General features: G+C 48.7%; 1 protein-coding gene and 1 long non-coding RNA gene across 2 annotated transcripts in view; one reads left to right on the top strand and one right to left on the bottom strand.

The window, feature by feature from the left end:
* LOC134936805 (uncharacterized) overlaps positions 1-9,241 on the bottom strand; it is a 38,552-nt gene extending 29,311 nt beyond the window's left edge. Inside the window, exons 1-2 of the long non-coding RNA XR_010180551.1 lie at positions 9,118-9,241; positions 8,666-8,772 (exon numbers count right to left, since the gene is read on the bottom strand). This is a non-coding gene — a long non-coding RNA (uncharacterized LOC134936805). The remainder of the gene's footprint in view (positions 1-8,665; positions 8,773-9,117) is intronic.
* A 1,480-nt stretch (positions 9,242-10,721) lies between these two features.
* Positions 10,722-13,366, top strand: part of LOC134936804 (glutamine--fructose-6-phosphate aminotransferase [isomerizing] 1-like) — a 51,449-nt gene continuing 48,804 nt past the window's right edge. The window contains exon 1 of the mRNA XM_063932065.1: positions 10,722-10,980. Within this exon, the coding sequence (XP_063788135.1) occupies positions 10,974-10,980 (7 nt within the window). The 5' untranslated portion in view covers positions 10,722-10,973. The remainder of the gene's footprint in view (positions 10,981-13,366) is intronic.

Raw genomic sequence — 13,366 nt, 5'->3', positions numbered from 1 at the left:
GCCACTGCTGTACCTACCTCTGTGTCGTCACTCGTCGTCCATAAGTATACTATCCATCCATCTACATTGTATACCTGTGGTGTCTTTTTTTCTTTATACTATAAACGCAGTCTGCTGACAGTGTCCACCAGGTCCATTATACTGTATATAGGAGTACGGTAGGCCACTGCTGTACCTACCTCTGTGTCGTCACTCGTCGTCCATAAGTATACTATCCATCCATCTACATTGTATACCTGTGGTGTCTTTTTTTCTTTATACTATAAACGCAGTCTGCTGACAGTGTCCACCAGGTCCATTATACTGTATATAGCAGTACGGTAGGCCACTGCTGTACCTACCTCTGTGTCGTCACTCGTCGTCCATAAGTATACTATCCATCCATCTACATTGTATACCTGTGGTGTCTTTTTTTCTTTATACTATAAACGCAGTCTGCTGACAGTGTCCACCAGGTCCATTATACTGTATATAGCAGTACGGTAGGCCACTGCTGTACCTACCTCTGTGTCGTCACTCGTCGTCCATAAGTATACTATCCATCCATCTACATTGTATACCTGTGGTGTCTTTTTTTTTATACTATAAACGCAGTCTGCTGACAGTGTCCACCAGGTCCATTATACTGTATATAGCAGTACGGTAGGCCACTGCTGTACCTACCTCTGTGTCGTCACTCGTCGTCCATAAGTATACTATCCATCCATCTACATTGTATACCTGTGGTGTCTTTTTTTCTTTATACTATAAACGCAGTCTGCTGACAGTGTCCACCAAGTCCATTATACTGTATATAGCAGTACGGTAGGCCACTGCTGTACCTACCTCTGTGTCGTCACTCGTCGTCCATAAGTATACTATCCATCCATCTACATTGTATACCTGTGGTGTCTTTTTTTCTTTATACTATAAACGCAGTCTGCTGACAGTGTCCACCAGGTCCATTATACTGTATATAGCAGTACGGTAGGCCACTGCTGTACCTACCTCTGTGTCATCACTCGTCGTCCATAAGTATACTATCCATCCATCTACATTGTATACCTGTGGTGTCTTTTTTTCTTTATACTATAAATGCAGTCTGCTGACAGTGTCCACCAGGTCCATTATACTGTATATAGCAGTACGGTAGGCCACTGCTGTACCTACCTCTGTGTCGTCACTCGTCGTCCATAAAGTATACTATCCATCCATCTACATTGTATACCTGTGGTGCCTTTTAGTTGTGCGCATTAAAATATGGAGAACAAAAATGTGGAGGTTAAAAAAATAGGGAAAGATCAAGATCCACTTCCACCTCGTGCTGAAGCTGCTGCCACTATTCATGGCCGAGACGATGAAATGCCATCAACGTCGTCTGCCAAGGCCGATGCCCAATGTCATAGTACAGAGCATGTAAAATCCAAAACACAAAAGATCAGTAAAATGACCCAAAAATCAAAATTAAAAGCGTCTGAGGAGAAGCGTAAACTTGCCAATATGCCATTTACGACACGGAGTGGCAAGGAACGGCTGAGGCCCTGGCCTATGTTCATGGCTAGTGGTTCAGCTTCACATGAGGATGGAAGCACTCATCCTCTCGCTAGAAAAAAGAAAAGACTTAAGCTGGCAAAAGCACAGCAAAGAACTGTGCGTTCTTCGAAATCACAAATCCCCAAGGAGAGTCCAATTGTGTCGGTTGCGATGCCTGACCTTCCCAACACTGGACGGGAAGAGCTTGCGCCTTCCACCATTTGCACCCCCCTGCAAGTGCTGGAAGGAGCACCAGCAGTCCAGTTCCTGATAGTCAAATTGAAGATGTCAGTGTTGAAGTACACCAGGATGAGGATATGGGTGTTGCTGGGGAGGAAATTGACAAGGAGGATTCTGATGGTGAGGTGGTTTGTTTAAGTCAGGCACCCGGGGAGACACCTGTTGTCCGTGGGACGAATATGGCCATTGACATGCCTGGTCAAAATACAAAAAAAATCAGCTCTTCGGTGTGGAATTATTTCAACAAAAGTGCGGACAACAGGTGTCAAGCCGTGTGTTGCCTTTGTCAAGCTGTAATAAGTAGGGGTAAGGACGTTAACCACCTCGGAACATCCTCACTTATACGTCACCTGCAGCGCATTCATCATAAGTCAGTGACAAGTTCAAAAACTTTGGGCGACAGCGGAAGCAGTCCACTGACCACTAAATCCCTTCCTCTTGTAACCAAGCTCCCGCAAACCACACCACCAACTCCCTCAGTGTCAATTTCCTCCTTACCCAGGAAAGCCAATAGTCCTGCAGGCCATGTCACTGGCAAGTCTGACGAGTCCTCTCCTGCCTGGGATTCCTCCAATGCATCCTTGAGTGTAACGCCTACTGCTGCTGGCGCTGCTGTTGTTGCAGCTGGGAGTCAATCGGCATCCCAGAGGGGAAGTCAGAAGACCACTTGTACTACTTCCAGTAAGCAATTGACTGTCCAACAGTCCTTTGCGAGGAAGATGAAATATCACAGCAGTCATCCTGCTGCAAAGCGGATAACTGAGGCCTTGGCAGCCTGGGCGGTGAGAAACGTGGTTCCGGTATCCATCGTTACTTCAGAGCCAACTATAGACTTGATTGAGGTACTGTGTCCCCGGTACCAAATACCATCTAGGTTCCATTTCTCTAGGCAGGCGATACCGAGAATGTACACAGACCTCAGAAAAAGAGTCACCAGTGTCCTAAAAAATGCAGTTGTACCCAATGTCCACTCAACCACGGACATGTGGACAAGTGGAGCAGGGCAGACTCAGGACTATATGACTGTGACAGCCCACTGGGTAGATGTATTGCCTCCCGCTGCAAGAACAACAGCGGCGGCACCAGTAGCAGCATCTCGCAAACGCCAACTCGTTCCTAGGCAGGCTACGCTTTGTATCACCGCTTTCCAGAATACGCACACAGCTGAAAACCTCTTACGGCAACTGAGGAAGATCATCGCAGAATGGCTTACCCCAATTGGACTCTCCTGGGGATTTGTGACATCGGACAACGCCAGCAATATTGTGCGTGCATTACATCTGGGCAAATTCCAGCACGTCCCATGTTTTGCACATACCTTGAATTTGGTGGTGCAGAATTATTTAAAAAACGACAGGGGCGTGCAAGAGATGCTGTCGGTGGCCCGAAGAATTGCGGGCCACTTTCGGAGTTCAGGCACCGCGTACAGAAGACTGGAGCACCACCAAACACACCTGAACCTGCCCTGCCATCATCTGAAGCAGGAGGTGGTAACGAGGTGGAATTCAACCCTCTATATGCTTCAGAGGATGGAGGAGCAGCAAAAGGCCTTTCAAGCCTATACATCTGGCCACGATATAGGCAAAGGAGGTGGAATGCACCTGTCTCAAGCGCAGTGGAGAATGATTTCAACGTTGTGCAAGGTTCTGCAACCCTTTGAACTTGTCACACGTGAAGTCAGTTCAGACACTGCCAGCCTGAGTCAGGTCATTCCCCTCATCAGGCTTTTGCAGAAGAAGCTGGAGACATTGAAGGAGGAGCTAAAACAGAGCGATTCCGCTAGGCATGTGGGACTTGTGGATGGAGCCCTTCATTCGCTTAACCAGGATTCACGGGTGGTCAATCTGTTGAAATCAGAGCACTACATTTTGGCCACCGTGCTCGATCCTAGATTTAAAACCTACGTTGTATCTCTCTTTCCGGCAATCACAAGTCTGCAGGGGTTCAAAGACCTGCTGGTGAGAAAATTATCAAGTCAAGCGGAACGTGACCCGTCAACAGCTCCTCCTTCACATTCTCCCGCAACTGGGGGTGCGAGGAAAAGGCTAATAATTCCGAGCCCACCCGCTGGCGGTGATGCAGGGCAGTCTGGAGCGAGTGCTGACATCTGGTCCGGACTGAAGGACCTGCCAACGATTACTGACATGTCGTCTACTGTCACTGCATATGATTCTCTCACCATTGAAAGAATGGTGGAGGATTATATGAGTGACCGCATCCAAGTAGGCACGTCAGACAGTCCGTACGTATACTGGCAGGAAAAAGAGGCAATTTGGAGGCCCTTGCAGAAACTGGCTTTATTCTACCTAAGTTGCCCTCCCTCCAGTGTGTACTCTGAAAGAGTGTTTAGTGCCGCCGCTCACCTTGTCAGCAATCGGCGTACGAGGTTACTTCCAGAAAATGTGGAGAAGATGATGTTCATTAAAATGAATTATAATCAATTCCTCCGTGGAGACATTTACCAGCAGCAATTGCCTCCAGAAAGTGCACGGGGACCTGAGATGGTGGATTTCAGTGGGGATGAATTAATAATCTGTGAGGAGGGGGATGTACACAGTGAAAGGGGTGATGAATCGGTCGATGATGATGAGGTGGACATCTTGCCTCTGTAGAGCCAGTTTGTGCAAGGAGAGATTGATTGCTTCTTTTTTGGTGGGGGCCCAAACCAACCAGTCATTTCAGTCACAGTCGTGTGGCAGACCCTGTCGCTGAAATGATGGGTTCGTTAAAGTGTGCATGTCCTGTTTATACAACATAAGGGTGGTTGGGAGGGCCCAAGGACAATTCCATCTTGCACCTCTTTTTTCTTTCATTTTTCTTTGCATCATGTGCTGTTTGGGGAGTATTTTTTTGAAGTGCCATCCTGTCTGACACTGCAGTGCCACTCCTTGATGGGCCAGGTGTTTGTGTCGGCCACTTGGGTCGCTTATCTTAGTCACACAGCTACCTCATTGCGCCTCTTTTTTTCTTTGCGTCATGTGCTGTTTGGGGAGTATTTTTTTGAAGGGCCATCCTGCGTGACACTGCAGTGCCCCTCCTAGATGGGCCAGGTGTTTGTGTCGGCCACTAGGGTCGCTTAGCTTAGTCACACAGCTACCTCATTGCGCCTCTTTTTTTCTTTGCATCGTGTGCTGTTTGGGGAGTATTTTTTTGAAGGGCCATCCTGCGTGACACTGCAGTGCCACTCCTAGATGGGCCAGGTATTTGTGTCGGCCACTTGTGTCACTTAGCTTAGTCACACAGCGACCTTGGTGCGCCTCTTTTTTTCTTTGCATCATGTGCTGTTTGGGGAGTATTTTTTTCAAGTGCCATCCTGTCTGACACTGCAGTGCCACTCATAGATGGGCCAGGTGTTTGTGTCGGCCACTTGGGTCGCTTAGCTTAGTCACACAGCTACCTCATTGCGCCTCTTTTTTTCTTTGCATCATGTGCTGTTTGGGGACAATTTTTTTCAAGTGCCATCCTGCCTGACACTGCAGTGCCACTCCTAGATGGGCCAGGTGTTTGTGTCGGCCACTTGTGTCGCTTAGCTTAGCCATCCAGCGACCTCGGTGCAAATTTTAGGACTAAAAATAATATTGTGAGGTGTGAGGTGTTCAGAATAGACTGGAAATGAGTGGAAATTATGGTTATTGAGGTTAATAATACTATGGGATCAAAATGACCCCCAAATTCTATGATTTAAGCTGTTTTTTAGGGTTTTTTGAAAAAAACACCCGAATCCAAAACACACCCGAATCCGACAAAAAATTTTCGGTGAGGTTTTGCCAAAACGCGTCCGAATCCAAAACACGGCCTCGGAACCGAACCCAAAACCAAAACACAAAACCCGAAAAATTTCCGGTGCACATCACTGGAAACCACCCGGACTGGAGTAGAATCGGTAGTAGGGAAGAGATTACAGACCAGTTACTGATTGATGGAGACCATCGATGGTAGTCCAGTTGGAGTTGGAACAAATTACAAGGCCTCAGTTGTGAGCCTGGCGGTGCTGATTTTGGTGGGAATGAGATTTGGACAGACCATTATCTTCCTATTTGTTTGCGCAGTCAAACCTCCTCCTAGTCTGCATGCTTACATTTGTGGCACAGGCTTCTATTGTCTGTTGGCAACCCCTGTGTGGACCCAACAGTGCAGTCACTTTCTCCCACCCACAATGGGATCATAATAGGATGCAGTTAATTTGCCGACACCGGAATCCCAACAGCCGACAATGCCAACATCTAGAATTCTGGCGCACAGGGGCTATTCCTATTTGTGGGTGTCCACAACACTCATAGAGTGGGAATCTAACTTGTGGTGAGCGCAGCAAGCCCGCAAGAGGACTCTTTGTGATCGCCTTGTTGCCAGATGGGATGCCGCTGTCGGTATATTTACAGCCGGCATTCCTGCCGCCGGTAAATCATACCGAACCCATCATAACTATAGGTAGAGGACTAGGTATGTATAGGGGAATGAGCAATATGCCAGCATTATTGTTGTGCAACTAGATCATACAGCCCAGTAAGAACCTTTGCAATCTGACCGGACCATTATGCAATAGGTAGCACCTATCCTTGTGGGGATGTAATCATGTGACCGGTGGTCAGGATACAGACGGTCACATAACCTCCCCCTACATCCCGAAGCCTCACAATCCCAATGGTCAGCTTGCCGACCAACAGGGACTATTCCCAGTTGTGGGTGTCCACGACACCCATAGAGTGGGAAGAGAACCCGTGGCGACCGAAGCGTGTTGCTGCACTCACCTTCCCCCGCCGGGATTCCGCTTTTGGGATCTCGGCGTCTGTATGCTGACCGCCAGTCTAGCATACCACACCCATCCTTGTGTATCAATACCTGCTTCCCTGTATTCCCTAGAGATTGTAAACTTGCGAGCTGGGCCCTCCTACCTCTATGTCTGTCTGTTATCACCCAGTTCCGGTCGTAAAGCTCAAAAGAATATGCTAAGCTATATAAGAAACTGTTCTTAAATAAAATAATAATAACAGAGAAATTAGCATTATACAGCTATAAGCATAGGAGAGGCTAGGGAGGGTGGCACTCGATATACCGACTGTCGGGATCCCGACCGCCTGGATACCGACAAATATTCTCCCTCTTGTTGTGTTCTGTCCACGACACCCCTGGTGGGAGAATAAATAGAATGGGGAGCGCAGCGAGCCCGCAAGGGACTATTTTGCACTCGCCCCACTGCTGGCATTCCGGCGGTCGGGATCCCGGCACCAGTATGCTGGGCACCAGGATCCCACAGCCGTCCAATCATATTACACCCGCTAGGGATAGTGGAATGAGCATTATTCAGCTATAGTTAGACGTGCAGCTACTAGCTATGGATAGCTGCTGTATACAGTATGTAGTACAGACATTCCCAACCTCGGTCCTCCAGACACACAGTCCAGGTTTCAGTAATAGCCATGCTTGAGCACAGGTGACTTAATTGGTAGAGCCATAACTACGTGTGTGCCAGGTGTGCCTGGTACATAGCTCAGACGCCCTGAGGGCGCACGGCCAGCAACTATGTCAGTGGCTTGTAATGAGTCAAATTGACTCATTACAAGCCGCCTGTGCTGTGTGCGCCGCCGGAGAAGAAGAGGAGCAGCGTCAGAGGAGGACCCGTAGTAGGAGGAGGAGGGAGGGGGACTCGAGCCGCAGCAGTGCTATGTAATTGGTAGCGGCGCCGCTGCAGCAGTCCCTCTCCCTCCGCATTGGCTGGCCGGAGCTGCTGTGAATGCTGGGATGCGCTTCCCTCATCCCAGCATTCACAGCAGCGGCGGGCAGCCAATGGGGAAGGAGAGGGACTGCTGTAGCGGCGCTGCTACCAATTACATAGCACTGCTGCGGCTCCAGACCCCCACCCTCCTCCTCCTTTTCCCCTGCCCGGGATCAGCCAGCACCGAGGAGCCTGACTGCCTAAGCCAGCGGGGAGAGATGGTAAGTATCTATCTATCTATCTATCTATCTATCTCAGTGGCGTAAGTTCGTCCCAGTCGCCCGGAGGCATGATAAATGTTGGTGCCCCCCTACATATACACATACACACACATACCATATGTAGCTATCCGGCACTAAGGGTGAACAGTAGCAGCGTGCTCAGGTACCTTTCCCAGTAGTAATATAGATACACATACAAAGTGGATGCACACCAAGTCAGTTATTACAATAAAACAGACACCAGCATACCATTATAGTACACCTACAGTGCTCCCTCACCCGCCAGCAGGTCTCGATGGAGATGCTTTGGCGCAGTGGTGTGCCGATATAATTAGTGTTCACTGTAGGATTTTTTTTACGGCAGGGTGCTGATCACGGGGAGGGATGGGCAAACTTAGGTACATACTATAATGCTTGGTGCTCCCATACCTATGGGCCAAAACATGGACAGTCCGCGCCGAAGGCGCGCTCCAAAAATCTAGCGGCGTTGTTTCATAATAGTGGCAATTCACATTACACCACACGGTAGTGCACCTAATACACATTGCACCAGATAGAACCTCCTACACACTGCGACAGATAGAGCACGTTATACACATTGCGCCAGGTAGAGAGCACTGAGGCACACTGCACCAGGTAGAGAGCACTGAGGCACACTGCACCAGGTAGAGAGCACTGAGGCACACTGCACCAGGTAGAGAGCACTGAGGCACACTGCACCAGGTAGAGAGCACTGAGGCACACTGCACCAGGTAGAGAGCACTGAGGCACACTGCACCAGGTAGAGAGCACTGAGGCACACTGCACCAGGTAGAGAGCACTGAGACACACTGCACCAGGTAGAGAGCACTGAGGCACACTGCACCAGGTAGAGAGCACTGAGGCACACTGCACCAGGTAGAGAGCACTGAGATTGAAGTTTACAGCTGCAAAATACTTACAAGGTTAATTTAGCCCAGGGGGACTCTCATGTGCTTACCGGGTCCGGCGGCGCACGGCTGGGTCTGGCGGCGTGGCGGGGTACGGCAGGCAGAAAACGGCGGGTTGGTAGGGCGCACAAAAACGGGCAGGGTGGGATTCATCTGTCTAAAAAAAGGTGCAGACACCTAGCGTGAACACTAGATATATATATAAAAAAAACACAAACGCCTCATTCACTTAAACACACACACACACACACGTCTCTTTCACTTACACACACAAGTCTCTCTTACATACACATGCCTCCCACTTACACACACATACATGCCTCTCACTTACATACACATGTCTCTCACTTACACACACACACATCACTCACACACATGCCTTTTACTTGAATGCACAACTTTCATTAAAAACACACACACACCTCACTTAAAAACAAGCACACACAAAACACAGTGCTTCCCCCCAAATACACCTCTCCCCTACCCCCCACACAGTGTCTACCTTTGGCTTTCATCATCAGGCTGACGGAGCAGAGAGCTTCCCTCGGCTGGCTAGAAGAGGAGCTGTGCTCTGGAGCTCCCCCTAGCTGCAGCCAGTGCCATCTCTCCCTACAGGAGGCAGCTTCCGTGTCAGTGACTGCTCCTCCGTCCACAATAGCAGCGCAGTTCTCAGGCTGCGGGAGACAGTGGAGGAGATGCGCCCCCTTGTGGTCAGGAGCCCGGCGGCAGCCGACTCCACTGCCTCCCACAGTTCCGCCCCTGATCTATCTATCTATCTATCTATCTATCTATCTATCTATCTATCTATCTATCTATCTATCTGTCTCTCTCCCTCACTCTATCTCTCTCTCTCTCTCTCTCTATTCTGTCTAGGGAGGCCAATCCCGGGCCGTTTTTTCAATCCCGGGATTCGGGATTGAAAAACGGTCAATCCCGGGATTGCAGTAGGGACTAGTGAAGGTTGTAGGGAGCAGCGCTGGAGGGAGGGTGTAGGTAGTGGTGTGGGAGGTAGGGAGGGTGTAGGTAGTGGTGCGGGAGGTAGGGAGGGTGTAGGTAGCGGTGCGGGAGGTAGGGAGGGGGTAGGTAGCAGTGCGGGAGGGTGGGTGTAGGTAGTGGTGCGGGAGGGAGGATGTAGGTAGCGGCGCGGAAGGGTTGGTAGCGGCGCGAGAGGGAGGGTGGGTGTAAGTAATGACACTATTAGGCGGGCGGCCGCAGCAGCCATGGACTCACTGAACGCGGGATCATTTCAAATGAAGCGCTGGCCGCCAGCCAACCAGAGCTTGCGGACCGGCAGCCAATCAGGGAAGCGGTCGCAGCAGTGGCTCCTGATTGGCTGCCGCTGCTGCGGCAGCTTCCCTGATTGGCTGCCGAGCCGCCAGCTCTGATTGGCTGGCGGCCGGCGCTACATTTGAAGTGCTCCCGCGTTCAGTGAGTCCATGGCTGCCGCGGCCGTCCGCCTAATCGTAAGTGTCATTACTTACACCCACCCTCCCACACATGCGCTCTGTAATCCCTTGAATCCCGGGATTGGAAGCTCTAATCCCGGGATTCAAATCCCGGCATTTTTGGGCCCAAATCCCGGGATCCCGCCGATCCCGGGATTGGCCTCCCTAATTCTGTCTGCCATAATGTGTAAAAAGGGGGACGCTGTCTGCCGTAATGTGTAAAAGGGGCTCTACCTGGTGCAGCGGCGCTACTGTGCGACGTAATTAGAATAATGGAGACTACTGTGCACCGTAGGGCCAATGCCATTTTTTGCACACAGCGCTAAAATACCTAGTTACGGCACTGTTAATTGGTATCTCAGTTATTTTGATTTAGCCATTGTGCTGAAGCCTGGATGACAGGAAAGCCTGCACTGATAGCGTGCCTTGAGGACCGAGGGTGGGGATGTATGGCTGCCTGTAGTGTGTCTTGACATAATAGCGGGCTGAGTGCGGGAGATTAGTTCCTGCAGATCAGTAAAATAAAATCATGAACGGGTTAAAGCGCCACTGACGCCACTGACTCCGCCCATCACACTCTCACAGCCCCGCCCACCCTGTGGAGTCACAGTTTCCCTGGTGTCCTGATAGAGTTGGATCCGGCCACGTCACTGCTGCCAGCAGCAAGCAGCGCCTACTGCCACTACAGCCAATCGCAGGAGGAGGCCGCGCTGAAGGCAGGACCAATGTAGGGGAGTGCCCAATAGCCGGCTTTGCCGGGAATGACGGGCAGGCAAGAGGCCAATAGGAGTAATGAGGATTGCTCTCATGACGTCACGCACACGGTCTGTGATCCTTATGTAGGGTGGTTTATGCCGTCCAGCCGCAGACTGATAGTGACACCCAGTAGTGACCTGTGTATAGTCCGGCGACCATGTGTGGTGAGTATCCCTCCGCTGCCAGCACATACAGTTGCGCCAGTAATCTGCCCCATGGCCTCTGCCCTGCCAGCAGCATCATCTCTAGGGGTCCATGGCACATCCCAGTATCCCGGGGGGAGCATGTCACCTTTCCACAGAGCCACGGGCATGTATGGGGCTTCCTTCACCCGGACACTGGCATTTCTGGGACTCGCAGGGCATCTGTTAAATATAACCATAGTATCCAGTGTGTGTATCTCTGTGTGGGCATTGCCTCTGTCATTTATTTTTGTTTAGTGCTTTATAGTGTCTGTGGCTCATTCCAGTTGGCATCAGCCTATTAGTGTGTGTGTGTGTTCTCTCCCCATAGTGAGTGTGTTGTGTTTATATAGTGTGCATAGGGGCTTTATTTGTAGTATGGACATGCAGTAATCCTATAATGGCAGGTTGGTGCTAGAAGGTGTGCTTTACCTTACTTGTTTGTTTTATACACTGGTAATCTTAGTTATTACTGGTGTGCGGGGAGAAGTTCTGTGTGTAAGCACAATTGGAGGTTTGTGTCTATGTACTAAAAGAGATAAAGTACCAGCCAATCCGCTCCTAGCTGCCATTTTTGAAAATGAATGGGAGTTGATTGGCTGGTACTTTATCTCTCTCCAAGGCTTAGTACATAGACCCCAATATCTCTCCGTAGCCCACTGTAATACAAGTTTATGCAACTTACATGCCAAAAAAATAGTTTCCCGGGTACTAGCGTAAAATGCTCTGAGCTCTTTCCATTGGGAGAGAATGTATTGGCCCATACTTTGTATATGGCTCTTATCTCCACCATTTCATGTTGGCCCCAGATTGCTGGGAATCTGTATATGGAACGTACTATAGCCTCTATCTCCTGGCATTACGGCGTTGGTCATAGGTTTGCTTTGTTGGAGATTTCTGCTTAGAGCCAATGTGAGATTGCTCCTCATCCAGATCCTGTTTCCTAGGATGTGTTCTGTTTATCCATGTACAGGCGGTCCTCTGTTCTACCTTCTTTCCCTACGTTGCGCGGCCTAGTGGGCAGCACTGAGCACTGTGGTTGCTAAATAAGTACTTTTATATGAACATCGTTTACAGTTTGTAATGACTGTGTGTGCAGTAATGTTCCTTACAGTCAGCAGCCATAGTTTGGTAGATGATCGATTGGTAAATGTGTGTTGCTGGAATAGTGATCACATGGATGAGCTGTTAGAGGGGAACCGCTCTGTAATGTGTATATTTATCTTTGTTTTTTTGTATGCTAATAATGATCATGCAAATGAGCACTTTATTTCCATCTGTACCAATCACTTTATGCCTGCCAGGTAAAGAGTCTATGTTTACCTTGATTTGTTATTGGTGTTGACATTTGTTTGTGACTTTAAAGTTAAATGTTCTATGTAATGGTTCATTCAGTGAGGTTATTTTAACCTGTCCCCTTTATACAATGCACAGTATTTTGGATGCTGGAATAAACTTCAAAGTGTTTGTTCCACAAGTGAATAGTTTGTTTTGACAGTGGGTCTTGTTGTGATTGCTGGATAAGCCTATTAGAAGGTGTTAGTGACTATGGGGGACATTTACTAAGCAGTGATAAGAGTGGAGAAGTGCCCATGGCAACCAATCAGCACTGAAGGAACATCTGTAATTTGCATACTTTACAATTATACAGAGCTGCTGATTGGTTGATGGGGCAACTTCTCCACTGGCTCACTTCTCCGCTCTTATCACTGCTTAGTAAATGTCCCACTATGTTACTTGCTTGCTATATAACTCTTTCCTCACTACAGAAACCAGGAAGAACATGTATGAAATTATTTTATGACCCTAATTTCCGTCATATTCTTTAGAGGATGTAATCTGACACTACTACTCTGCCAGCCGGATCAATCAACCAGTCTAACCAACCTTGCATTAATTACACAGGAATGTATTCCCTTTCTCTACCAGCCATTAAGTCTTGGAAGGAGAGAGGAATCTCTTTGTAGCTGGAAAAAAAGGACAGTAGGGCAGGATAGTACTCTTCTCATACAGGGATAACTTTTCACATATTTATTACTGAGAAAACTGCCAATTGTACTCGGATGACATTTGAACAATCTGATTTCCAAAGTTCAGATGTGACTACCATTCTAACATAATACTACTCAGTTGCTTATGAAAAGCAATTCAACTTCTATTATGGCATGGTGCAGAGAACAGCAATTTGTTATAACCAACAGAAACCAATCGGAAGTCTGCGTTTACTACTCTAGTGAGGTCAGGCTAATGAAAACTGGTATACTATTAGTTGCTGTTGGTTACAGCACATAATTGCATTTTGCTCTGTGTTACTTACTATTCCTCTACAGTAGGCATTCCTAACCTCAAGGCAGACTAATACCCCTTT

This window comes from Pseudophryne corroboree, chromosome 6 (genome assembly GCF_028390025.1).
Source record: "Pseudophryne corroboree isolate aPseCor3 chromosome 6, aPseCor3.hap2, whole genome shotgun sequence".
Classification (NCBI taxonomy): Eukaryota; Metazoa; Chordata; class Amphibia; order Anura; family Myobatrachidae; genus Pseudophryne; species Pseudophryne corroboree.
Note: the sequence above shows the minus strand (reverse complement) of the source record. Positions and strands in the feature narration are given on the sequence as shown.